We start from the raw sequence: 27,061 nt of genomic DNA on the forward strand, positions 1-27,061 counted from the left end.
GCTGGGTGGGGCTGTGCTGGGGTTCGGGGGCCATGTCAGCTCTCCCCCAGCCCTGGCCCCCAGCCAGAGTCTTTCTCTCTCTCTCTGTCTCCCTGCCTCTGTCTGGTCCCTGATCCGGAGGCCGGCCATGGGTTGAGCTTGGGGTGTGTTTTGCTCCGACTTAAATGCTTCCAACAGTTGTCAGGAGCCTGTGATGCAGAAGTGTGTGCCCAGGAAGTTACCTCCTCTCGGGGGAAATCGGGGTTTTGGCTTGTCTCGTACTGTCCTGTGGAAGAGAGTGAGCCGGCGCTCTGAAGGTGAAGCCAGCCCTGTGCCTGGCTTCTCACAAGTATCTGTGGTCCTAAGCCCTGCCCCACCTTCACTGCCACGGCTTGGGGGCTGCCGACCCCTACCAGCTAGGTGGCCTTCTCACTGTTTTCCGGACAGGTGACACAGGAGGTGACACACCAGCTCTCTCTGGTGACTCACAACTTTTCTAAGTTACCTGAAAGTTGGTGTGTTTGATCGCACAGTTTCTGTAGGTTTGGTGAAAGCCTCAAAGGCATTGACAGGCAGTGGAAAGAGTTTGGAGTTGGAGCCCGGATGCCAGGCCTCCAGCCCTTGCCCCAGTGCCTGTGAACTGTGACCTTGGGCAAGCTCCTGGACTGCGCTGAGCCTCTGCTTCCGGGGGGGCGGAGTGTAGAGGGGAAGCCCTGGGGGGAGGAGTCAGTTCAGCTGGGATGGGCGGGCGGCACGGAGGTGGTGGTCTTTGAGCCAGGCGTCGACAGGTAAGGCTCACCGGCCTCCTGCGTGTGTTCTAGGTGGAGGTGCAAAACCCAGGATGCCTGAGTTGGGACGTGCCTCGGAGGCTGTATATACAGTGTACGGCCTTTTTGGTCGGAATCCCGTGTGCCAGTGGCAAATGACAGGCAGGGCTAGCTTATCCTAGAGTCAGCAGTGTGGGGTGGGAGAAGAGGGTGGGCTCTTGGAGCCTGGCACCCTCTCTGGCCTTGGGAAGCCCCTCAAGGCTTCAGGGTGTGTTTTCTTAACTGAGGTTGGGTCGCTGGACCCCCTAAGTGGAAGTGATGTGGAGTCCTTTAAACAAGGCGCCAGGGCCCTTCGAGGTGTGCAGGGTGTCATGGGTGAGGTGGGGTGCTGGAGAGCCACAGATGGCTTAGAATCGCCGAGGTCACAAGGAGCAGGAGGAACTTGGCAGCCGCACCCTGGGCTTGACATGAGTCTGTGCCTTTGCCTGCGACCTGGGAGCCTGTGGCTTGTTGGCAGCCACCCACCCCAGCTGTCTCCCGCGAGTTTCAGTCTGGGAATCAGAGCTCTGAGGCCCCGCTGGGACTCCCAGATGCTAGGCTTTGGGAGGATGGGGAACCAGGCTCCCTAGGCCCCCCGGGCTCAGCGCTGGCATACTGGAGAGTCACCCAGTGACTGTATACTGGGGCGCCGGGTTAGCTCAAACCAGGGTGGGGGTGTTAGCGTAACAACCTCCAGCAGACTCCTGGAGGTGAGGGCAGCCCACTTGTCAGGTGAGAAAGCCGAGAGGCCCACCTGAGGGCTATGCTCCCTTGGCCTGGTGCCCCTTCTCCTTCGTGTCTTTGCCCCTTGTCTCCCTGAAGCCACAGAGCCCCCTGTCCTAAGCGGTGGCAGGACAGGAAACGGACACTGCTGCCAGAATGTACAGAGAAGGTGATGGCACCCCACTCCAGGACTCTTGCCTGGAAAATCCCATGGACAGAGGAGCCTGGTAGGCTGCAGTCCATGGGGTCTCGAAGAGTCGGACATGACTGAGCGACTTCACTTTCACTTTTCACTTTCATGCATTGGAGAAGGAAATGGCAACCCACTCCAGTATTCTTGCCTGGAGAATCCCAGGGATGGCGGAGCCTGGTGGGCTGCCGTCTATGGGGTCGCACAGAGTCGGACACAACTGAAGCAACTTAGCAGCAGCAGCAGCCAGAACCTACAATGCCCGTCACTCCTTAAATAGGGACTGGGAGATGCCTACTTAAAGCTGAAGTGCTGTAGGGCAGGAAGGGGCAGAAAGCCCCGGGAAAGCAGGGCTCCTGCATGTCAGGTTACACCCGTAGCACCAAAGGTGGTGTTGCCCCCACTTTACAGATAAGAAAACTGAGACATGCAGGTTAATGAATTTGACCGAAGGCAGAGGAGTGTATGTGTGTGTGTTCTTAAGGAAGGTTACCACATTAGACCAGTCACAGCCACACGATGCCAGGGGCTGGGCTGTGTTGACAAGTGATCCGTCTTTGGTTGAGGCAGGAAGCTTAGTGCCCAGGCATGGGGGAAGGACAGTCCCCAGGTCACCTTGTCACCGTAATGTGAATGCACCAGAAGGCCACCTGGCATGACAGTTGTGTCTCGGGTAGAGGAGGGGAGAGGGGAGATGATGATGTTCTTCAGAGGGGTCCGCTGAGCCTAGGAGGGCTTCCTGGAAGTGGAGAGCTGGGAGGAATTAGATGAGCCAAAGAGGAAGTTGTTTCCTTGGGAGTGGAAGTCCTTGGTTCTTCAATTCACGCTTCTTTTTCATTTCGTCATCCATTCCCACTTGGATCATGAGTCCCCAGGGCCCGAGGCAGCTGTTGGAGGTATTTATGGTCCCGGTGGGGGTGGGGGAGCCAGTCGTAAGCTAGTCGCACCCTACATGATCTGCGGTGCGATCCATGGGGCCAAGGGGATTCAGGGGCGTGTTCACGCATGCAAGGAGGAGCAGGGTGCAGCCTGGGCTCACAGGGAGGGACAGCACTGTCCCTTCATCAGGGTCCTCCAAGTGGAGGGGCTCACAGTCCAGCCCCGGATGAGCAGCAGCCTGGTACTCTGGGCCTGGTGAGGGTGGGGTGCGCCAGATGGGGCTGGTGCCGTGCTCCCACATTGGGGTGCTTTCCGCGGGGACCTTGGGGTTTGGGGGGTCACTCCACTTAGTCTTGCTGAGAGGCTGGACAGTTTCTCCTGGGGACCGGGGGTGGGGTGAGGTAGGGAGCTGTCCCTACTCAGAAGCAGGAGGAGCACCCAGCCCTCACCTCACTTTCCATTTGCCCAAATCCCATCCTGTTCAATGAGTGTTCCTCAGATGCTCTTCTCTTAAAATTCAGGGCACTTCACTGTTCTACTGAGGTTTATGAATGTTTAAAAACTGCTTTGCGGTCCCCAAAGTAATTTGACAAGTCTGACAGCTATTGATTAAAAACCCAAAATTATTCAGGCTGCAGGATAACTTGGGGGAATAGATGGAAAGTGTTTTGTTTCTTCTCTGTGTGCCCCTTGCCCTTCCTGCCCAACCCACCCTCCCCCCCAAAATGACGTGGGAATGTGGGGAGGTAAATGTGTTCCTGAATGTTCTCTGAAAAGTCCATTAGGCTGCAGAATTAGACAGAAAGGGGGTGTGGGGGATGGTCAAGATGCTGAGGGGTGCCCCACCTGCTCGGGGGGCTGCCATCAACACCACTCACGGTGGTGGCCTCACCCCAAGCCATCGTGGGTCGGGTCACCAACAGGGAAGGAGGTATCGCTGACTGCCTTGCAGGTGACAGAGGAGGAATGAATGTGGTTAGTATGTGGTCCCTATGTTAATGGGGAGTTGACACGTTGGGGATTTGGTTATAGTCTCTGAAGTGAAGAAGCAGCAGCCTGGAGAGAGTTCGGAACTTGTTCAGGGCCCTGCTGATCCAGGCAGATCAAAGGTGGAGAGGAAGAGGAAGGAGCCCAGGACCCGCCGGCCAGGTTCCCCTCCCCTCCCAGTGAGAGGGCCGGGCCCCTGCCAGGGTGCAAGGTTGACTGGATCCCCGACCTCCAGGCCTGTCCTGGCCTGGTGTGGGGTGGGTACCATACTGTCCCAGCAGAGGCCGATCGGGCCACTGGGCTCCCGTCTTTCACTTCCTGACGCTGCGCCCCCAGCCAAGCCCCTCCTCTCCCAGCCTCAGTTTCCTCTGGTGTCCTGAAGCCTGCTGCGTCCAGTCCTATGGATTGACAGGCTGTGTCCGGGGAGGGCCGCCCCATGAGCCAGGGCTCATCAGGTCTAGTTGAGTTCTTTACCCGCTTCCTGCTGGGGTGATCCCTCCTTTCATGCAGGGCGGTTGGGAGAAGACCATCTGATGGTGTGTGTACCTTGGAAAGAATACCTGTGGCAGAGCCGGGCATGTGGCAGGCGCTTTGTGTCTGTTGAGTGCAGGTTGCCATGGCATCACTCATTCAGTGTACACGGGGCACCATGGGAGCGAGGCTTTGGGCTGCATGGAGCCGTGGCCTGTGATGAGCCATCCTGGCCTACTGTCTCGGTCACGGGCACACACCCCCCTCCTCCAGCTCAGCCCTGCGGTGTCAGGGAGGTACAGGCTTCCAGGGTGGGGCGAGGCCAAAGACCGGGCACCTCCCAGCCCAGGGAGCTCCCAGCTCAGTGTGTGCACGGGGATAGGGTCACACCAGCTCCAGTGACAGCTGGCATCTGCCCCTTGGCTTTGGATGGCGAGAACCCTGGCTGAGAGGGGCCATGCCTCCAGGCGCTGTCATCCCAGGAAACCTTCCCAGGCCAGGCAGCCAACCTCCCTGCCTTTTAAGGACAGGCTCTGTCTCCCCAGGGCCCTGGGGACCACCAGACAGCTGCATTCTTCTCCCTGCCCCTTGGACCCCAGCGGTTCCCAGGCCAACAGGGCAGGCCGGGCCTGGGGAAGAGATGACTCTGCTGGATGTCCTGGGTGTGTGTGTAGTGGGAGAGTGGGGGTGCTGGCCTGTTTGTGTCCTGCTGCTTGATTCCCAGGAGGTCAGCGCCCTCACTCTGACTGTGCCCAAGACCCGCTCTTTCCCCTGTGGATACAGCTCCCTGGACCTGCCTGCCTGTGACAGGCGGGAGCACAGTTGGCATGTTCTGACCTGACTCGAGTCCACGGGTCCCGCCAGCCCTGCAGTGGGCGCCTCCTCCGTGGAGACCAACCTTGTCCAGGGTGTCTGTCCTTTCCAGGCCTGGCTGTGGGCCGTGACCCAAGACCACACAGGCAGGAAAGTGAGAGGTTGGGGGAGTCTGTGCTCGGAGTCCCAGGCAGAGGGGCTCACGTGGCCCCTCCGTGGGGTCTCCTGCCCCCTCCAGACACCCTCTTTCATCCTTTCACTTTAGAAAGTTAAGAGTTTTTATTGGGGGGGGGGGTTTGGTTTTGAAAGCATCCCAGAACATTGGGGTAGGTGCAGTTTGTTTGCGGGTGGGGGAAACATGCCTGGCGAAGGTAGGAGGTTTGAGTGGTCAGGGGAAAGGAACAGAGAATTGCCCGCAAAGCTCCCACCTCGCCACCCCAGACGTCAGAAGCGTCAGCTACCCTAGAAACATCAGTCTTGATACAACACAGGTAACCCTTAATCGGCCTGTTCACAGCTGTGCCCTCGCTCCTTACAGGGCTGCCTGGCATGAGGCAGTGAATAGAGCAGGGGCCAGCCTGAGTAACCGCTGTGGCCACTGGCATTGACCCTGGCTCCCCGGCCTTGCCTCAGTTGGCCTCACAGCAGCCCTGGGAGGAAGGTATGTCAGCCCTCCCCACTTAGAGTCGGGGACACTGAGGCCTGGACAACATGTTAAAAGTACTCAGGGTTGTGTGTTTCACAGGGAATGGAGACTAGATGTGCTCCTGTACCCAGCACCCTTGACACTAGGCTCTCCTGCCTGTTCCCAGCTGCAGGTGTGTGGCTGTGTGTTTACCCCTGGGGCTTACTCTGCTGCTGGTTTGTTATGCCAACAGTCCCCAGCAGCGCGGGCAGCCCCTCCTCGGCATAGGTAAAGCTTCCAGCTCCTCGAATGCCTCCAGAGACAGCGTGCCCTCTCCTCTAAATCCAAACTGGGCTGGCCCACCCATCCCAGGGCCAGTGTGTCTAGCTGGAATCGGCCCATCCTGGTCCCGGCCCCGCCCGCTGGGGGCATGCACGGCAGCTCCCTCTGCCCCTTTGAGATTTGGAAGGCGATTCTGAGCCTCTGGCTTTCCAGGCCATCCAGTCCCACGCTCCGCTAACCCCACCCGCAGCTGGAAACGTCTTCCCCATGTGGTCTCATAGGGCTTTTTAATTATCACACGTTTTATTTTCAAGTCTCCTCCCTCCTTGAAATAATAGGGAATTTGCTAAACTTCTGTGTCACTAACCTTTTCAGAGAAGAAAGGATGGAGTTGAAAAACAGCTCGTGGGTTGGCTGGAAGGCTATCAGATAAGGCCGAGGCCCTGGAGCCAGGACAATGTCCCCTTGTTCCCGCTGCCCGCCCTCACAATGGACTGCTGTTGGGGCCTGGCCATATCTCCAGCCCCGGCTCCGCCTGCGCCTGCAGCGAGCCCATGTTTCCCCAGGCCCTGGGCACAGGCTGTTCGACCCCGGCCAGCCCCCTGGTTTCTTCCTCCCTGACCTGGAGTGAGGGGTCACGGCAAGCAGGTCAGCGGACTGTGGCCGTAGAAGGCCGCCAGTGGGGAGATGGAGGCTCAGGCGGATGCCGTTAGGCTCGGAGTCTGCCGGGTGGGGCTCGGGTCCCCCTCGGCCACTTGCCACCTGTGCCATCCTGGGCAAGCTGCCTGGCCTTTCTGAGGCGCAGTCCCTCGGTCCTGACGGTTCTCATGAGAGTTGGGTAAGGAGTCGGGGGGGAAAGTGTACGGAGTGGTGTTCAGCCACCCGGCCTGGGTGTGAGCGCCCATCTGTCTAGGGAGACCGGGGACGGTGTGATGATGGCCACGTTCAAACTGGGCTTTGAAGGCCGAGAAAGAAGGCCGTTGTCGGGTGTGAGAGACTGGAGGGAAGGTGGGACGCAGAGGAGAGTCTGGGTCACTTGCTGGGGGGTGTTATGTGGGGGCAGAGTTGCAGGGAGGGCCCAACCCCAGGTTGAAGCACTGTGGGGCTGCAGGGGCAGGCAGAGGGGCCCATCCGGTGGAAGGGTGCCGTCCCCCTCCTCAACTGCCCCCAGGCCTGAACCGGGACACCTCTCAGAGGCAGGGCAGGTCAGGGCAGCCTTCCTCCCCTGTGGCCCTACCTTTCCTGCCTATGGCCTGAGAATCGTGGCATCCCCTGATTCTTCCTTTCTGGGAATTGTTAGGATTCCATGCATGGAGAATACAGGTAAAGATCTACTGAGCAGCTGGCCCAGGTGGGGAAAGGGGGACATAGGGACCTCCAGGGGCTGGGGACTGTTGAGGGTCCAGAGATCAGCTGGGTCTGGGACAGTCTCGGTGTGCGGCTGCCCGAGACCAACGCTTGGGTCGTTTGGTCCCTTCTCCTGCTCACCAGCGTCTGAGGGCTGAGGGAGGATTCTTCTCTATCCCAGCCGCCCTCCTTCCCTCTCCACAACTCACCTGACCTCGAGGCCTTGGTCCTGGAACTCTGGGGCCCTGAATCTTAGCCCTGCTCCAGATGCTGCCCTCCCAACAAGGAGCCTCCTGCCTGGTGAGGAGACTGCTCTGCCACGGGTCTTCCAGCACAGCCTGATAAATGTCAGGGTTCGGGGTCCATCTCTGCCCAGGGAGTCTGGGAAAGCTGCCTGGAAGAAGAGGTGCTTTTGCTGGGTGTTGAAGGTTTTGCTGGGTGCCAAGGAGGCCTGCCTGAGGAAACCATGACTCCCGGGGGAGAGGAGCCCTGGGTGAGGTGGACCTTGGCCAGCAGGGCTGCAGCTGAGCTTATATGGCCTTGATGGGAAACCCTGTCTTCATGACTCCAATGCTTGGGGAGTGCCTCTCCCTGCAGACCATCCTCTGTGCTTGTTACCATTTATTTCCATTTGAGACAGAGAGTCCTTTCTGTTTCAGATAAGGAAAAGGGTCCCTGGGGGTGGGGGTTGCTGGGGTGCGAAGTGACACCAGGACGGAGCTGAGACCCTGGGCAGGTCACCTGCTTTCTTGGAGGAGGCCGCTCCAGGGTCAGGTTGGTGTCCACCCCTCAGTCTGTGAGGATTCAGCCAAGCACTGTGTGTGGTGCCGCCTGCGGGCACGGCCCAGGGCAGGCCAGGCCCGGGGAGGAGGGCCAGGCAAGCGGAGCCCACAGCCTGGCGGTGAGACCCAGTTCTGTGGCCTCTCTGACACACTGCAGTCATGCGGCGTCCCTGGCAGGGTTGGGTGAAAAGTAGCCCAAACCTGGGCTGTGGGACTAACCTGCACGGGCAGAGCCCCCTGCGAAGGCCTTTGCCCTCTTCGGTGCCATCTCACCAAGGACGAGACTCTGGTCCCCAGAGCCCACGGGAGGTCCCTGGGGGCGGCCATGCGTGGGTGTGCTGGGCCACCTTCTCTCCCACCCCCGCCTCAGGGCAGCAGGGAAGGGCCCGACCTGGGTGGGGGCCTAGCATACGATAGCCTCCAAGCCCAGGCCCCCAGACCACGCAGGACAGCCGTGGGCAGGGCTCCCAGACCAACCGGCCCCCCTGCCCGCAGGAGCCTTGGGCAGATGCAGGGACTGCCACTCCCCGAGCCCATCTTACCTTCTGTGAAATGGGCAGATGAGTGTTCCTGGCAGAGTTGTGTGCCGTGGAATGTGATCAGCAGAGTGCCCTGACCTAGAGGAGGTGAGCACCCACGAGCAGGGAAGGAGCGGGGCACCGTCTCATCGCCTTACCAAGCTTCCTGGGAAGGAACATTGTGCCCACTCACTGCCCCCATGGAGTCTGGGAGCCTGTGATGGCCTGTGCCCTCCCTCCCTCCCGGGATGGGCTTCGGGCCCAGCCTGGGACAAGGCAGGGGCTGGAGGTGAGAAAGGAAGTGCTCAACAATGCTGGCCAGAGCAGAGGCGGGCTGGGTCGAAGCCTGCCCTGGTGATGGATGGGGCTGGAGTCCTTGAGTGGATTGTTAGGTGCTGTGCTGTGGGCCTGGAACAGAGCTGGCCAGCTTCCTGGAAGAGGTGGTTCTTAGGCTGTGAGGTGGGCCTCCTGGGTCCAGGAAGTGTCCACGTGACCTTTTCCCCTCCCTGAGTCCCAGTCAGTCATCTTATCAGTCACTTCCATGGACAGACTCCTTCTGCCAGGAGGTCCCACCCTTCAGGAGCACAACAGACCGGCTCCCCTCTGGGCCTAGAGCTGCATGTCAGGGCCTGACAGATAGGTGCCCCTTTCCCCCACGAGCCTTGTGGGGAGCTTGGGGGCAGGTAGGCTGCAGGTAAGAGGGAAGACTAAGCGTCTGCATGTGAGTCAGAGAGCACAGGCCCACTGGGCCTCCCAATTATGGGGCAGTGGTCAGAGCCCAGCCCTTGACTTCTGTCCCAGAAGCACCTGGGAGACCTAGTAGTGGCCACTGGGCCTCCCGGGGCCCCGCCCCACCCCTCCTCCTCCTCCTCCTCCTCCTCCTCCTCCTCCTCCTCCTCCTGGTCAGCTTGGGCTTCAGGGGCGGGGTGGGGCCCCTGCTCCAGGTCCTGCCACTGAGAAACTCCCTGGGAGGTGGGGAGGGTCAGGGCTAGCCCAGGATGCCTCAGCCGCGAGCTTCCCACAGCACCTCTGTGCCATCAGGAACCTTCCCAGTGAGGCCCGGGCCAGCCGGGGCATGTTTGTGGAGCAGGATGGTGGGGAAGGAGGAGAAGGGGTCTGCAGCCACAGGCTCTAGGAGGCTCTGGCTGCTTTGGGGTCTGCCCTGGGTGTGCCAGGCCTCCTGGGGCTGTAGAACCAGGACACTCCCCCACCATCACCACCGGGGTCTCCCTGGGCAGGCCCAGTCCATAGAACGGGTCTCCCTTGCCTTTCCCCAGCTGGCTGGTTCAGGTGCCCCAGGCAGGAGGCGGCCCCAGCCTGCCAGCTCCTCCCCGTACTTCCTGGGTCTGTGCTCCACCCGCTCCGCTCCCAGCATCTTACCTGGACCTGGCAGGGATTTCCGGGCTGGGCCAGATAGCAGCCAGATCTTGGTCAATGGGCTGGGTCTTCAGCCCCAGACAGCTAGTATGGGGGCTTGAGTCCCGGCCCATCGGAGGCTGGGTGATTTCCGTGGCGTCTGAGGCAGGGCGTCCCTTGCACTGAGGTATGGAGCCACATTCCATGAGGGAGGCCCAGGGTGGAATCTCAGCTCAGTGGACGGCAGCTCCACCCACGGCACTGGTCAGCTCTGGGAGGAGAAAGGAGGTTGGGCCACTCGAGCAGAACCTGGGGGGCTCGTCACGGTAAGAAGGCTGTCAGCGCCTCGTGTGGAGTGGCGTGGCGTGGCAGTGTGTGTGTGTGTGTGTGTGTGTATGTCTGCGTGTACGCAGTGCTGCCTCCCAGAGAGGGCACTGGAGGTGCAGGGGCACCACAGCTGTGCGTGCCATTGGCCTTAGTTCTCGACTGGGTCCTGGGGAGGTTTGGGTGGGTTCCAATCGGCTTTAAGCCTGTCTCACAGCTTCCCTCTGGTCCATTCACCTGGGAGCCTTCAGAAGTCCAACCAGTGACCAACCGGAGCCCCGCCCTTTGCCTGCTTCCTACTGGGCATGGGGGAGCACTTAGGGGGAGTCTGACTGGTTCTCTTGGTGTGGCTGTGGGGTCCACAAGAGCTGAGATCCCATTTCTAGCTCTGACTCCCATGCCGCGCCTACAAGAGGACCGTTGCCACGGGAGATGCAGATTGTTGGGGCTGGAGGGTGGCCTCTGTCAGTCAGCCTGTGAGGCCCTCTAGGTAGGGCCAGTCTAGCTCATCTCTGAACTCCTGGGTCCACACTTAGGGGCCTCAGCTCCTCTTACTGCAGGTGCTTGTGGAAATGGGTTCCAGGGTGTGTGCCCTGAGGGGAGATGTGTGGTGGTCCTGCCACGCCTCACTGACCTGAGTGAGGGAGGGTCTTTTTTGGCGAGGCAGGGAGAGGTGGTGGCTTAACCCTTGGAGGCCAGGAGCTGAATGGCTGGAGGGTGTTGGAGTTGGGGAGGTCTAGGTGAGCTAAGCGCAGCGTTTGGACCTGCATAGGGCCGTGGCCTGCCCAGCCTCTGCCCTGGGGTGGTCTTAGCAGGCCTGGTTGGTGCTCTGGCTTTTCCTGTGCCCCGGCTGTGGGAGAGGGGCCCTGGTGTCTTGCCTGCTGTGTCCTGTTGACTGTAGAAAGGGAGCTTTGCCTCTCTGGGTGGACTTCCATCAAGCACCAGGTGCCATCTGAGGTGCTTTCCGTGGAAAGGGGAAACCGAGGCTCAGGGAAATGACTTGCTCAGGGCCACACAGCAGGTGGCAGTGGACCCAGGTCCACGGCCAGTCTGTCAGGGCCCATCTGTGCTGGGCCCCCTGACCCTGGCCTGGCCCCCGAGCCCCAGTGCGTGTACCCTGTCTGCCTCTTAGCGCTCACTGAGTGCCTCTCAGCACTGCAGAGATGGCTCCATCCCTTCCATTTTGAGCCTCATGGTCCTCGGGCGTGAGGAGGGAACACAGAGTCCCATGGCACGCCTGCCTCGCCTGGGGCCGGTGGGTGGGTGTGCTGGTGTGTGCGAAAGGGCTCCGTAAACAGTGGTGGCCTGGAGAAATGTTGGGACAGGGCGATTGCTTCTGTCTTGCAAGGGGACCAGGGGGGTGGGGAAGGCACCCAACCCTGGAAGGCTGCCTGGGTCAGGTCTGCTCTTCCCTGCGGGTCTCTGACTCCAGCACCACCATCACCCCCACACACACCCCCGAATCTCCTTAAGACAGAAAGGACTATGGGTGTTGAGGGGTGTGATGGCCTCTGCAGGGGGTTCTGGGCAGGCCTCCTCGGAGAAGAGGGGAAGGGAGGGGACAGGGCAGGCTGACCTGACACCCCTGCTGCCCGCCCTCAGGTCTCATCTGATGCCCAGGCTGAAAGAGTCTCGCTCCCACGAGTCCCTGCTCAGCCCCAGCAGCGCGGTGGAGGCGCTGGACCTCAGCATGGAGGAGGAGGTGGTCATCAAGCCCGTGCACAGCAGCATCCTGGGCCAGGACTATTGCTTCGAGGTGGGTCCGGGGCGGCGGGGTGGGGCAGGCCCAGGTGTCCTCCCGCAGGAGGCCAGGTCTCCGTCAGCCGCCCTCCTGGAGGGTCCTGTGGCCTCCACTCTTTGGGGGCAGTGGCCAGAAACTGTCAGTGCTTTTGGACTCCCAAGAGACCAAGTGGAGCTGGGAGATGGGGGCTTCCTTCCTGCCCTGTGTTCTCCTTGGAGACTGACCAGCACTGTCCCCCATGCGGGGATGTGCAGGAGTCCTGAGTGGGTGGAAGGGACGTCCAAGGCGTATGTGGAATGGCTCAAGCCTGCTCACCTCTCTGTGAAACACCCCCAGTGTGGTGTGGGGCCATGGAGAGAGCACCCCCTTCTCTGTCCTCTGCATGATGAGAGCCAGGATCTTTCCTGCGCCGCCATTCTGTGACCCCAGGTGTGAGGGCAGAGGGGGTGCCACCCGGCCCAGCCAGGCTGTTCCCTGGGGATCCCTGTCCAGTGCCTCCTGTAGACGGGGAATCTGGCCCAGAGATGTCAGAGCTCACGAGGCCAAGTCAGGACCCGGGTAACTAATGTCGCAGGTGTTCCTGGGAGTTCCTAATTGCTTCTCTAATTATTCGTTTTCTCTTCCCACCTCTGTCTCTGGGAAGCATCCCACCCCCGACGATCTTGCATAATTAGGGGAGCTTTCCGATAGAGGCATGAGCATGGAACTGCTGTGGCAACCTCCTGGCGCCCCCAGCTCCAGGGGAGACTGGGGTGGTACCTGGCACCTTGCCCCAGCCCTGTGCCCCCTTGGGTGCTATTTCTGGTTCAGGACTCCTGGCCGCACTGGAATCCTTCTGGGATCTGACTTCTCTGTCTGGGGTGGGGGGGCGCCTGATGCTGTTTACCCACTTGTGCACAGCAGGGGATGCTGTGGCTTGTATGGCCCGTGAATGGCTGGATAGGGCCCTCAGCAAGGTGCAGGGGACAGCGGGACAGAGTAGAAGCAGCTTGGGCTGGGCTTCCTCTCCCAGAGAAGATTGGAGGATGAGCAAGCCAGACAGGGCGGGGAGGGTAAGGGTTCCAGGACAGACCCCAGGGCCCAGCACACCCAGAGAGACCATTCTCGGTTTTCTAGTCCGGCCTCAAATAGGTTAGCCCTTTGTGACCCCCACCGCCGTCACATTCAGCAAGAGAAGCATCGTCAGCAGGTGTCAGCTGAGGACGAGGCGACCCTCAGGCTGACCCAGGGCTGTCTCCGGGGTGCCTGTGGCTCCAGCGATAGAGGGAGACCTCAGTGTCCTCTGATTCATGCAGAAGCTGTGCCTTCTGTCTCCACCATCTCCAGGAGAATGAGGGTGGACGCAGAGAGATGCTTTCCTGAGGACAGAGGGCCCCGAGGCAGGGCTCAGGCGCCAGCTGGCACGGGGCTGGACACTGTCCTGTCGCCATCCTGCTCTGGGACCACAGGCCTCGGGGCACCACCTGCAAACGTAAAATCCAGGGGGCACCGTGCATCTCGTCCTGCCTCCTCCCTGAGGCTCTGGTGCTGTCAGACCTGGCAGCCGGGGTCCCTCCTCCCACCCCAGCCCCGGGGGTCCTCCATTGTGCCTCCCCCTCCCCGTGACACTGTGCCGCCCCTGCAGGTGACGACGTCCTCAGGAAGCAAGTGCTTCTCCTGCCGGTCAGCAGCTGAGCGGGATAAGTGGATGGAGAACCTGCGGCGAGCCGTGCATCCCAACAAGGTGGGCCTGTGTCCCCAGCCCCCAGAGCGCGGGGCGGAGGCTGCACCCCGAGCAGAGCACAGGCTCCGACTCGAGAGAGCAGAGGGCGGGGGCTCTGGAGGGGGCTGGGACTGGGGTGTGGTTGGGGCCGGCGTGGGCCATAGTGCTGGGCTCAGAAAGAGGCTGAGCTGCACACTGGGGAGGCCAGGCCAGAGAACCCAGGGTCGGCCTTTTGGATGCCGGTGTCCTGTCTGCCCCCTTCCCCCCCACGGCCAGTGCCTGCCTAGCCCTCCAAGTCTAGCTTAGCCACCAGTCCCCTCCTCCAGGCAAGCACTGCCGGCCCAGGCTGGCACCCACTGCCCAGCGTTCCCACTGCCCCCAGGCCTCTCCCCAGCTGTCATCACTGCTTTTGGCCGACTCGGCCTGGAGCTGAGTCCTGGTCACCGTGCCATCACTGAGGAAGGACCTCAGCAGTACTTGTCTCCATGTGACTCTGTGGACCAGCAAGCTTCCCAAGAGCCAGTCAACGGCCGCCACGTGCCAGGCATCGCGCTGGCCTCTCGACTTGCTCTCAGCTTGTGGCCTTGCATGACAGAGGCGCTTAAGGCTTCGATGATCATAGACGGTTGCTTGCCCAAGGTCACTGAGCTAGTGTATGAGGCAGAGCAGAGATCCGGCCCCACGTCCTTCAGACTCCAGAGCTGGCCCTGAGCAGTTCTGAGTGCTCTTCCCGGCTCCAGGCTGGGCAGGGGGCCAGGTGCCAGGCTCCTGGTAACTGCGCCCTCTCCCCGCCCATGCGTGTGTAGGACAACAGCCGGCGTGTGGAGCACATTCTGAAGCTGTGGGTGATCGAGGCCAAGGACCTGCCGGCCAAGAAGAAGTACCTGTGTGAGCTGTGTCTGGACGACGTGCTGTACGCGCGCACCACGGGCAAGCTCAAGACCGACAACGTCTTCTGGGGCGAGCACTTCGAGTTCCACAACCTGCCGCCCCTGCGCATGGTCACCGTCCACCTGTACCGCGAGACTGACAAGAAGAAGAAGAAGGAGCGCAGCAGCTACCTGGGCCTGGTGAGCCTGCCCGCCGCCTCCGTGGCCGGCCGGCAGTTCGTGGAGAAGTGGTACCCGGTTGTGACGCCCAACCCCAAGGGCGGCAAGGGCCCCGGGCCCATGATCCGCATCAAGGCGCGCTACCAGACCATCACCATCCTGCCCATGGAGATGTACAAGGAGTTCGCCGAGCACATCACCAACCACTACCTGGGGCTCTGCGCTGCCCTCGAGCCCATCCTCAGCGCCAAGACCAAGGAGGAGATGGCATCGGCCTTGGTGCACATCCTGCAGAGCACGGGCAAGGTGAAGGTAGGTGCCCAGGCCTCGGGTGGGACGCTGCCTCCTGTGGGCCCCATGGAGGCTGGGGGACAGGCACCAGATGACCTGTCGGTCCCCGCGTCCACGTCATGAATTTCAGCTCTGCTGGAGGCACCAGTCATAGCTAGGTGGCCCCCCTCAATCTGGAGCTGCATCCTGAAGGGTGGGGGGCTTTGTGCACCCGCTCCGTGGTTGGAGCTGATCTCAGAGGCAGGTATGGAGCCCGTGGTCTGCAACACAGCTTGCAGCGAGGAAGTGGGTTTAGGGCCTCCCCACTGTCCCAGAGGCCAGCCCCTCCCTGAGGCTCCAGGGGAGCAGGCCACAAGGCCCACCTCTGCCAGCACATGGGTCCCAGCGACCCAGACACACACGTCTGGTGTGTTGAGTTATCACACATCGCAGCAGGTGACGGCCAGGGTGCAGCCGCTGTCTGAGCCCCAGACTCCCCTCCCAACTCCCAGTGCATGCACACGGGGCACACAGTCACCATTGCAGCTGTCTGTTTGGTGGGCAGCCGCCCCAGCTCTGGAGCCCCTGGGGCAGAGCTTGCCCGAGCCCTCCAGCAGGCCCTGCTCCAGGGCTGGAGGGCCCCTGCTGTCCTCCCCACCGCCTGCCGCCTGCCGCCCTGCCAGGCCACGCCCAGCCCCACATACTCACTGGTCTTTGCAGACAGGTCGGCTCCTTCTGGAAGGCTCCGCATGCCTACCTGCCCAGCCCAGCAGAACATGGTTCCACCCTGCCCCCTGCCTTGGGGGGCCTTGGGGGAGCTGCTCAAAGGGTGTGTGTGGAGAAAGGCTGAACGTGGGGTCCATCTACGCTGCAGAAGGCCTTGGGTGCCTGCCCTGGGGGGGCGAGCCTCTGCCCTCCAGACGTGGCATGACTTGTGGCCTGTGGTGGGGGTGAGGGACTGCCCTCCCTGGTCAGGGTCCCGAGCCCTCAGCCTGGGCTTCGGGGGAGACACAGTTTGGGGGTCAGGCCTCAGCCCCCAGGCAGAGGCCAGGGTGCGCCGTCCATCAGTGCTCTTATTCTCTCTCTCTGCCTGATCAGAAGGCCCTGGCCTCATTTGGGCCCTTCAGAGCCCCTGCCCGTTGGGCTCGTGGTGGGGGACCAGGAGAGGTACTTCTCCGTGGGCATGGGGCACTCCGTTCCTCTGTGGTTGGACCGCCTCCTCCCCTGGAGAGGGAGACCAAGGGAGGCAGCAGAGGCTCCAGCGGCCTCCTTTCTGCCTCTAGGTCTGTCCTTTCAGTAAGCAGCCCCCTGAGGGCTGGGCCGGCCTGGGAGGCTGACTCTGATCTGAAGGAACCTTTGCTCTCAGGCTCATAGCTGAGACAGGAGAAATCAGGGTGCTCATTGTGGAAGGAGACGGAAGCCGGGGCTCTAGCTCTTCAGCGGACCTTCTGTTGGGTGGGGGGAGCAACTCAGGCTGCTGGGGTGATATGCATCTGAGCTCTGAGCCCCTGGGGAGCTAAGGGGTGAGATGCCTTTCTCTGGAGCACGTGCCAAGGGCTCCGAGTCCCGAAAGAGGACCTTGGGCATGCTTTGCCCCCTGTCATCTCCCCCCACTGCCCCCCGCCCCCAACTCAGTGCAGTAGGAGAAATGGGACCTTCATAACAAGACACTCAGGCCAGATTTGGTCCCCGTAGCTGTGTGGCCTTGGACAGGTCAGTTTCCTGTTCTGTGCCTGTTTCCTGCCCCTGCCCCACCCCAGCCAGGTTCTGGCTCTAAGGAGAGCCCCTCCTCACCCCCGCCTGGGCCTTGCACCTGAGCACCCAGGAGCTCAGAAGGGCCCGTGGGCATGAGCAGAGCAGCACACGCAGTACTGACATCTGCTGTTCCGTGTTCAGAGAAGGAGGCCCTAGAGGTCACCAGTGGTCAGGAAGGGTCCTCAGGCTATGTGGTCTCCGGGGAGACCAACTGCCACTCTCCCACCCTGGCCCTCCTATTTCTCCGTTGGCCAACCAGGTCTCCAGGGCCCAGAGTTCAGTTCTGTATTTCAAGGCACACTTGTGATTTCAGAGGGCCCTGAAGTTGGGCGCGTTGGGTGAGGCATTTCTGGAGCATCAGTAGCCCTGGCACAACGCCAGCCACCCGGCCTCTGCTCTGGCCGGCCCCTGCCCTGTGCCCCTATTGCCCCTGGGTCCCTGCCTCTTGCCTCCTGCCTGCCCTCTCCCCTCCCCAGGTCACAAGGCTGGCCGTGGGCGTGAGGAGGCGCAGGCTCCGAGGTGGGGGGTGTTTCCACCTGGATGGGTGCAGCAGGTTCCTGTAAGCCTCCCCGCAGTCAGGAGGGAAGGCGTGGGCTCAGGCTCCCTCCTGGGTCTGCCCGGGGAGCTGTGCTGTAGCCAGGCCACCTTCCCACCCAAGCCGAGGTCTGTCTCCCTCCGTCTGAGCCCCGGCTCACTGCCTTCCAGGGCAGCTGGCCTGCCTCTGCCTCTTGTCTTCCTTCCCCGTGAGGCTGCACAGAACGAGCCCCTGTCTGGCGTGGGAGACCTCATCACAGTGATGGGTGGACGGTCGTAGCTGCTTGTACAAGGAGGCAGGGCAGCCTGTTTGTCCTCAGCCCTGGGATGGGGGTGCTCTTTTCGGTCACCCTGCCAGGCCGGGACAGGGCTAAGCAGAGATTGGAGTCCCACGGGTCTGGCCATGATGCGGGGGCTCTTGCCTCACTGATCCGGGGTCCAGCTCAGATGTCACCATGTCCCCTCATCAGGCTGCCCTGCTCTCATACCCCGGAAGCCCCCACAGGTGAGACCCAGCAGCTTGGCGATGGAACAGCCTCACAGAGCAGGGGCTCCTGGCCAGGGAGCATGGGTCTGGACCCCTGGGACCTTACCTGCCAGGCCTGTTCAGGTCTGCTCTCCTCGCCTGGCTCCACAGGACTTCCTGACCGACCTGATGATGTCGGAGGTGGACCGCTGTGGGGACAACGAGCACCTCATCTTCCGGGAGAACACACTGGCCACCAAGGCCATCGAGGAGTACCTCAAGCTGGTGGGCCAGAAGTACCTGCAGGATGCACTAGGTATGGGGTGTAGGCCTACTCGGGGCAAGAGGGTCAGGGTGGGGCATGCCCACTGGGTCCTCACAGCCCCCTCCCGCCCTCTCGGCCACAGGGGAGTTCATCAAAGCGCTGTACGAGTCAGACGAAAACTGTGAAGTGGACCCAAGCAAGTGCTCGGCCGCTGACCTCCCCGAGCACCAGGGCAACCTCAAGATGTGCTGCGAGCTGGCCTTCTGCAAAATCATCAACTCCTACTGGTCAGTGCTGCCCCCACGCCCACTCGGCCTCTACTGCCCAGGGTCCCACCCCGCATGCCTCCCTCTCCCCCCATCTTTCTGTGTAGGCTGGGTGCCTAGAGCATGCTGGGCGCTGGGCTGGCCCCTGTGAGCGTCATCCCATCCCGAGAGCTCGGTGAGGCGCTCTCCTCTGTCATTGCCAACAAGAGAGCTGAGGTTTAACAGGGAAAGGGCAGGTAACACAGCTTCAGAGTCAGTGCCCTGGGATTGGAATGCACCTTCTTCCTGACCCTGCTGAGTCCGACTGGTCCTTTCTGGGCTCAGACATTGGAGTGTTCCAGAGTATGTAGGTAGGATGTGCATTGTTGAGTATTCAGACCCAGCAGTCCCTTACACATGCTGGACAGTGGGTACTGCCTGGCACCACTCTAGGTGCTACGGCTGGACAAGAAGCCAGACGCACAAGGCTCTGCTCAGGCACCCCTGGGGTGGGTGGATGGCTTCACCTGGGACGCCTCACCTGGCCATGGAAGCTGGTGCTCAGGTCACAGGCTTGGAGTGGCCCCATCACGCACCTGTGTGGGGCCTGGACACTGGGTGGGCCTCCTGCTGGGACCATAGAGAACTGAGGAGCAGGACTGGCCTTTACTAGGACCGAGTTCTGGGGGCCCCTGGCGGCCCCGGAGAGGAGCAGAAGTGTGCAGGGCAGGCTGCTCTTACAGGACTGGGCCACAGTCAGTCCCGGGCCATTCCATGCAAGATGAACGTCCCGGCACATGTGAATGGTGGCCACTGAGCTAGTACAGCCTCATCAGAGACAGCTGTGTGACTGTCCAGGGGACCATACTACCAGCCCCCAGGAGTGGCTTTATTTTCACACTGGAGGAGCTGCCCAGGCTTTTTCCTCAGTCACTGCTCCAGCTCAGGACCTATGTTCCCTTCCCCACCCGAGTGGCTCTCCTGGCCCCGTTCCCCCATCCCACCTCCGGCTGTAGCTTGCTTCTCTCTTTGGTCGTGTTCTTTCCTGTCCTGTTGGAGGGCCTATGTCTAGCTCGCCTTTGTGGCCCTCCTTTATTATGTCACCTGAGACGGTCGGCTCACCCCCGCAGCCACCCTGCCTCACAGCTCTGCTCCCATCAGAGTGCCTTGAGCACCGTGGGGTTGGGCACCAGAAGGACCTGGCTGCTCCTGAAGGACGGGCACAGGCAGAGGCGGGCCTGCGAGGAGAGCGACAGCCTTGGGTCAGGGCAGAGCCGGCGGGGTCTACGCTGGTGGCCCCGGTCCCCCTGCCCCAGGGTTACACAGGGTGCTTGCTGGGCCTCCCTGGCCCTTTGGGCTGAGCTGAAAATGACCCTTGGCACCAGGCCAGGAGGAACAACCAGAGAGTTTGAAGTCTGGAACACACTTCCCACCCTTGGGCTGTGTTTTCACCCAGGGCGGGCCGGGTGTGGGACACGGGGAAACATATCCGTGGACAATAGTTTTCCATTTCCTCTTTCTGGCATGTGTGCAGGCCCCTCTCAGTTCTGAACGAGGCCACTGATAAATGTTATCACTCAGCACCTGCCCCCTGCCCAGTCCTGTGCCAGGCGCTTCAGGGGCCGGGGCTCAAGGTCACCTGCCCTCACTTCCTCTCCAGCCACGTCCTTGTTGTTCAGCCACGTTCACTGCCTGAGTCTGTTGGGCTTGTTGGGCAAAAGCTTTTCAAGCTGATCAAAGCAGCTTAAGGCCTTGGGGGTCCCCACCTTCGGATAGATGGCTGTGTGAACTCGGCAGGGATGGTCTTGTTCCCCTTGCAGGAGTGAGGAAACAGCAGCCTGGGGAGGGCCAGGCCCTGGGGCAGAGCACCCTGGAGCTAGTGGGAGAGCCAGGTGTAGGCTGGGTTCAGGGAACACCCATCTTCCAGAGTGAAAAAGATAGGAAGGCCTCTGAAAGGCTGGCCTGGTGGGGCCTCACTGAGGCAGGGTGGAGGTGCTCAGCGGAGACAGCCCCCAGACAGGTGCTGAGAGCCCTGCCCACCCTCTCCAGGTCGGCCTAGGGAGGTCGCTGCCTCCGCTTCCCTCCACACCCGAGTTAGCGAGAACCTGTGTTCTTAGCCTGTGGTTAGGATCCGCCCCTCGTCTTGATCACCCAGCTCTGCTGAGAACCTCAGATCCTATAACGTTATTGGAGCGGAGGGGGTCCCTCTCAAAAGCCGGGGACAAGAACCGAGGAGCGGTGCTCTGTTTCTGCCACGTGTCCCTCTCTCTGCAAAAGACCCCACGCCTGCCAGGTGGGGCAAGGGTGAAGCCCCGTGGGGCCTGGCCCCAGCGCTGATGTCACCTCTCACTCAGGCCCTCTGAGAGACCCACCAACTGCGGCCTGGGCATCCCTGGCCTGTGGTGGCCTGGCCCTGCCCAGCGGATGGTGGATGGCGGAGGAGTGGGCTCAGAGAACTTGGGCATTGGGCCGTCATGTAGCCATCAGGGTGGGAGCGGGACAGAACTCGGTTCCATCAGACCCAGAACCAGCTCCCTGCTCTGGTCCCGACCTGACGACTAACTCCCCGACTCCCCCCCATGACCTGTCCCCACACAGCGTCTTCCCCCGGGAGCTCAAGGAGGTGTTTGCCTCTTGGAGGCAAGAGTGCAGCAGCCGCGGCCGGCCGGACATCAGCGAGCGGCTCATCAGTGCCTCTCTGTTCCTGCGCTTCCTCTGCCCGGCCATCATGTCCCCCTCGCTCTTCAACCTGCTGCAGGAGTACCCCGACGACCGCACCGCCCGCACACTCACCCTCATCGCCAAAGTCACCCAGAACCTGGCCAACTTTGCCAAGTGAGTGCCACATCCCCCACCCCGATGGCAGGCTGGAGCCCGTCCCTGCCTTCTCGGCCCCGCCTCCCTCCGTCCCTCTCTCCTCTGCACCGCAGGCTCCCCTCCTGTGGTGCGTTTCCTTAGTTTTCAAGGGTGATAAGGCAGGGTATTATTTTTCCTTCTGCTTCTTTGAATGAACGTTTTATCATAAGGATTCTCCCACATACTTAACATTCACGAGCTTCCTTTTGAAATGAGTGACTAATATGCCTTCAAGGGAGAAGGGCCCATGTCTCCTGAACCCGTCTGCTGCGGTTGGGCACCCAGGTGGCTCCAGACTGTCCTTGTCTAAGGCTGCCAAGGACGTCTGTTCGTGAAGCACTTCAGTGTTCTTGCTGTACCTTAGAGTGAGTGGGTGGACACAGATGGGCTGGCTCAGAGAGCGGCTCTCACGAGGTGTGGATCGAGCCCCTCCGGGCCTTTGCGGGGCTGGGCCATGAATCACTGCTGGTCCCCACCCTCCCAGAGCCAACACTTCAGCAGGGAGAGCAGTGATGGACAGGGGCGTGGCCTCCTAGGAGGGCCATCCGCTTGTTGGAAGAGGAGAGAGGGAGGCTTCCTAGGAGATGCGCTTCCCAGCTGAGTTCAGGACGAAAAGACACAGAGGTGCAGGCCAGGGAGGGACCAGACGCTCTGCCGTTCCTGAATTGTCACGTGCTAGGTGGAGAGAGGTGGGAGACCACCCTAGAGGACAGCAAGGACTTGGAGGCCAGGCAGGGCAGTAGGACCTGCCAGAGGGCTTTGAGCAAGGTGGCCCTCACCTGTGCCAAGTCCTGCCAAGTTCAGCCCAGCAGCAGAGGGGCCAGGAGCAGAGGGAACAAGACTGGCAGCCCTGAGGCCAGGAGGAGAGCAGAGTTATGGTCCTGGTAAAGGCAGAGTAGTGGAAGGATTGGGTCAGGGATGATACCAGAGGTGATGGTGATATAGGAGGCCATGGCTGCAGGTTGTAGGGTGATCAGATGAGGCCAGTAGGCCTTGCCAGTTGACGGGGAGGCAGAGGGAGCAGTTGAACACGGCCAGGCTTCTGGATCGGTCTCCTTGGGATGGGGAGCCCCAGAGGAGGGTGCGGGTTTGGGGTGACGAAGGTGACCCCAGACTTGGCCAAGCTGAGGACAAAGGAAGGTGCCTGAAGAGGAACATTCGGAAGGCTTAGCAGAGAGACCTGGCCAAGTGTGGCTTGAGAGTCAGTTGTGCATCAGGGGCCACAGACATTTGGAGGGAAAGAGGAAGGAGATTGAGACTGGCAGTGAAATGTGGAGTGAGGGCCATGGAACATTCCAGATCCTGGAAGGAAAAGTCCAGAAGGAGGTCTCCAGACTTAGCCATGAGTGCCCTGAATCCGTGGGGGTTGGCTGGCTGGGGAGTAAGTGGCGTGGAAGGCGGCCACAGAGGAGGGATGGGAGCCCAGGGGGCGAGGGTGTCTCCGAGAAGTAGGGGGGCTCCCGGGTAGGGCCCAGAGTGCTCACCCCATCTGCTTGGCTCCAGGTTCGGCAGCAAGGAAGAGTACATGTCGTTCATGAACCAGTTCCTGGAGCATGAGTGGACCAACATGCAGCGCTTCCTGCTGGAGATCTCCAACCCTGAGACCGTCTCCAACACGGCTGGCTTCGAGGGCTACATCGACCTGGGCCGCGAGCTCTCCAGCCTGCATTCGCTGCTCTGGGAGGCCGTCAGCCAGCTGGAGCAGGTGCCTGACCACTTGGGCCATGATGGGGCGGTGGCTGGGCCCTAGGGCACTGAAGCTGCAGGCTGCTCCTCCCAGAGTAACCACGAGGCCTGAGGCTTTGCCTGTGCGGTAGAGATCAGCGGCCCCGCCAGCGCGCCAGAGCCCAGGGATCCAGTGCAGGCCCTGTCAGCACGCGCTGAGGAGGGATCTCGGCCCTTATCCTTGCTGGGGAGTGCCACGTTCACGCACTGACATCTGCCAGGGGAGCCCACTCTGTGTACTGGGGCCTCGGCTGCGCCTCTGAGTGGATGGCATCCATGGGTGAAGGCATGCTGTGCTCCCTACCCGTGGGAAGTATGATCAGATTTAGCTGTGTCTCCTAAAATGTCCTTGCTCTGGATTTTAAGGCCACTGATACAAAAATGATGGACTGGAGATGCTGCGCCTCCATGTGTCAGGCAGCAAGTTGCAAAACTTTCCAGAAGTGCCCTTGACCATCTGTTGAAACAGTCATTCCCTCAATACCTCAGACACTGCTGCAGGGCCTGTGGCCTGGGTTCCACTGCCCACAGCAGGCCCAGCCTGCACAGTGGGCAGGTTCTGGGCAGCAACTGCCAGGACCCACTTCCAGAACCTCTGCTGCCCCCCAGGGCTCTGAGAGCCCATCTTACAAAAGTTCAGTTCAGTCGCTCAGTTGTGCCTGACTCTTGGCGACCCCATGGACTGCAGCACACCAGGCTTCCCTGTCTTTCACCAACTCCCAGCGCTTGCTCAAACTCATATCCATTGAGTCGGTGATGCCATCCAACCGTCTCATCCTCTGTCATCCCCTTCTCCTACTGCCTTCAGTCTTTCCCAGCATCAGGGTCTTTTCAGTGAGTCAGTTCTTCACATCAGGTGGCCAAAGTATTGGAGTTTTAGCTTCAACATCAGTCCTCCCAATGAATATTCAGGACTGATCTCCTTTAGGATTGACTGGTTGAATCTCCTTGCAGTCCAAGGGACTCTCAAGAGTCTTCTCCAACACCACAGTTCAAAAGCATCAACTCTTCAACACTCAGCTTTCTTTATGGTCCAACTCTCACACCTATACATGACAACTGGAAAAACCATAGCTTTGACTAGATGGACCTTTGTTGGCAAAGTAATGTCTCTGCTTTTTAATATGCATCAGTCCTCCCAATGAATATTCAGGACTGATTACAAAAGTATCTGCTGCTGAACCAGAGCTGGAAGGCCTCCTGCTCCCGCCCCATCCTTAGGGGTGAGCACTCAGGGCGCTCTGGTGTGCGGCCTTCTAGGCACTTCTGTGCACATGTTAGGTACCCACACAGGCAGTTCTTACCCTTTTCTGTTAAAGTGAGAACGTAGCGTGCACTGCTGCATGCATTGCTCACTCTTCTCTCATGGGCATCTTTCCCCAACCATACATGCCACACACCACTGTGACCTTTCTAATGGCACAGACTGTCCAATCACGTGACTGCACCATGCAGTTCACTGGACACTCAGATCAGTCCCAGCTTTTCACTATGAATGGCCGTTGCAATCATTTTTGCTCCTTTATGTCCATTGCCCTTTGGCTCCGAGAGACCCAGGAGGGAGCAATGGACATGAGGCTCAGAGCCCTGTCTTCCTCCACAGCTGCCAACACCTGCCACTCTGCCACCACTTCCAGAGCCTCTGTGCTGGGGGCCACCATCCCCCACGCCTGCAGGACCAGGCGGGAGGTATGGACGGTGGTTTGCAGCCGTCACAGCTGACAGTGTTGCAGCAGGATTTAAAGTCGAGCTGTTTGCTGCTCACGTCTCCCCTCTGTGGACCACATGAGTTTTCATGCTTGCTTTCTGCGCATAGCCGTCGGTGGAAGCCGGGACATAATCCAGATGAAGGCAGAGTCCCCCCAACCCCCCACCCGCTCGGCCTAGAAGCTTAACCACCATTGGTCTAAACCAGGACAGTGGGCTTCAGACGAGCCCAGGCACCACCCTCTGCCTGACTGGCCACTTGTTTGTCTGACAGGTGAGCAGGAGTGCCTGCTCTGTGCCTGGGCCATCGCCCTGGGGACTCGGGTGTTGAAGTGGGTTGGGCCTCAGCCCACCCTGTGCAGTAGGTGACACGGGAGGGGGCCACCCCAGAAGCCTCTCCACTGGGGAGATGGGGGCAAACTCCAGGATCCTCTGTGGGCCCCTGAGGCAGGACAGACCAGGGTGAAAGGCTTGGACTAGGTTAGTGTGTCTTCCTGTGGGCGTTGCCCCCATCCCAGAGATATCCAGGGAGCTGATAAAAATGTAATTTGTCGTTTCTGGGCTCCCTACCCCTCCCCAGACCCACTGAATCTGATTGCAGGGGAGGGCGAGCTTGCATCTCTGACTGGCTGCTTAGTGATTTTGAACACGGTGGCTCCAGTGCATTTGGCCTCCCCAGGTGGCCCCCTGGCTCACACCTGCCCCCTTTGCCGTGTCTTTGCAGAGCATCGTATCCAAGCTGGGGCCTCTGCCTCGAATCCTGAGGGACGTCCACACAGCTCTGAGCACCCCGGGCAGTGGGCAGCTTGCAGGCACCAACGACTTGGCCTCTACACCTGGCTCCGGCAGCAGCAGCGTCTCGGCTGGGCTGCAGAAGATGGTAATCGAGAACGACCTCTCTGGGTAAGAGCCGCCAGGTGTGCTGGGTGTGGTGGGGTACAGGTACAGACCGGGCAGAGCCCATCTGCAGTCTCCTTTGGGGAGGAGGAAACCTATACTGGTGTTTATGAAACAAGTCGAATGAAACTCAGGGTGTTCCTTGGGCCCTAAGGAGTAAGATTCTATTTGGGAAAAATCAGGGAAGGCTTCCTGGAGGAGGTAGCGCTATAGTTTTGAGCTTAGGAAAAGTAGCATTTCCATTGGTGGAAAAGGCATTTTAGGTAGAGGGACTAGCACAAAGGCCTGGAGAAAGACAGTGTCTTTTGTCGAGGAACAGTTACTGGTCCCAATCAGCACTAGTCACAGTCACTTTTTTGTGTGTGTATGAGCTCGTATTTCCTGGGCCTGAACCAGAGTCTCCGGAAGTAGAGCTCCGGGGTGTGTTTTCAGGAGGAGTTCAGGTGACTCCACGAGGTGTAGAGGCTGGGAGCCCCGGGAAACTAGAGGGATGCTGAGGCCCAGCTCCCACTCTGCACGCCCAGTGCTGGGACGAGTGCCCCGTCAATACACAATGGAAGGGGAGGCATAATGTTCTCGAGTGTTGACATCAGGACAAGGACCTTAGCGTTTACAGCGAGCTACCTACCTGTACTTAGGATCAAATACTCCCCTCGTCCAGCAGGACCGTCTTGGACCAGCTCACGAGGCGGAGGCTGGAGCAGCAGAGCTGGGTGCTGTCTGGCTCTGAGACAGTGGGGACGGTAGCGGCAGGCTTTTAGCAGGCGAGGGCGTTGAGATCAAGGACCTGGGGATGTGGTGTGAGGGACTGGAGGCCCAGGAGGAGGCCGGAGATGCAGAGACCTTGACGCCCCTTCCCCCCGGGTCCCTCTGCGTCTTGAGGGGCCGTCCCTACAACCTGCCAAGTGAGGCAAAGCAAGAGTTCAAGTGGGGACACGCCTCGGTCAAGAGGTCAGGAGAGCTGACCTGGGCATGTGAAGGGCAACCCAGGCCCAAGGCTGGTCTGGGTTTCTCCCAACTCCACCTACTTCCCCCGTCCACTTCTTCTCAGCCCCCAAGTGCCGTAGCTTCGAGTGGCCACAACCTGCCCTGTCCTGTCCCATCACCCCTGGGATGGACTTCCTCTCTATCCCAGGCTAAGCCACCTCCTTTCTAAGCCCACATTGAAGCCCCAGGTTCCTGCTGCCTCCAGCCCACTCAGAGCCTTTTCAGCTCCCCCTGATCCTTCCCTCCAAAGCCCCGCTGGTTCCGTGCCTCCTTCCAAGGAGCCAGCTTTTCCTGGAAGGGGCCAGGGAGAGGCTAGGGGCCTGGGGTGGAGGGTCAGGGACGTGGCCTACGGCTGCAGGTGCAGGCCCTCCCTGCCTGAGTCACGCCATGAGGATCCTCCTCTGATACCTTTTTTTTTGCCGGAAGCCCCAGCCCCCGCCTGCCAGTCAGACAAAGGGTGGCAGTAGGAGGCTGCAGGTGGAGGCTTCTCTCAGCACAGGCCCCCTACTTTGGTGAGCAGCCTGACTAGGGACGGGAGGGAAGAGGCAGAGGGAGCCCCCCGTGGCTTTGAAGTAATCGTTCCCGGTGCAGGACCCTCGGGTAGCAGAGAGCCACTGCACTGTGGGTTTGGATTTAGCTCAGGGGGACTCAGAACACCCCAGGCCCCAGAACCTACTGTCCCAAGATGCTGCGCTGAGCAGGGAAAGGGCCGCTGCTAGGCAGCCTGGCCTGGTGCTGGGAGCTCGGGCCCCTAGTGCAGCGGTTCTGTGTAGGAGCAGC

The 27,061-nt window shown here is 60.6% G+C and overlaps 1 protein-coding gene across 9 annotated transcripts in view; it reads left to right on the forward strand.

The window, feature by feature from the left end:
• LOC102394877 (DAB2 interacting protein) overlaps positions 1-27,061 on the forward strand; it is a 212,694-nt gene that overhangs the window by 172,650 nt on the left and 12,983 nt on the right. For all 9 annotated transcript variants that reach the window (XM_044926306.2, XM_044926305.2, XM_044926304.2 and 6 more), the window contains 8 exons: positions 11,685-11,838; positions 13,448-13,546; positions 14,332-14,886; positions 17,771-17,915; positions 18,007-18,151; positions 20,708-20,944; positions 22,469-22,670; positions 25,122-25,300. In XM_044926306.2, the coding sequence (XP_044782241.1) occupies positions 11,685-11,838; positions 13,448-13,546; positions 14,332-14,886; positions 17,771-17,915; positions 18,007-18,151; positions 20,708-20,944; positions 22,469-22,670; positions 25,122-25,300 (1,716 nt within the window). The remainder of the gene's footprint in view (positions 1-11,684; positions 11,839-13,447; positions 13,547-14,331; positions 14,887-17,770; positions 17,916-18,006; positions 18,152-20,707; positions 20,945-22,468; positions 22,671-25,121; positions 25,301-27,061) is intronic.

The sequence above is a fragment of the Bubalus bubalis genome, chromosome 12, assembly GCF_019923935.1.
Source record: "Bubalus bubalis isolate 160015118507 breed Murrah chromosome 12, NDDB_SH_1, whole genome shotgun sequence".
Taxonomy (NCBI): Eukaryota; Metazoa; Chordata; class Mammalia; order Artiodactyla; family Bovidae; genus Bubalus; species Bubalus bubalis.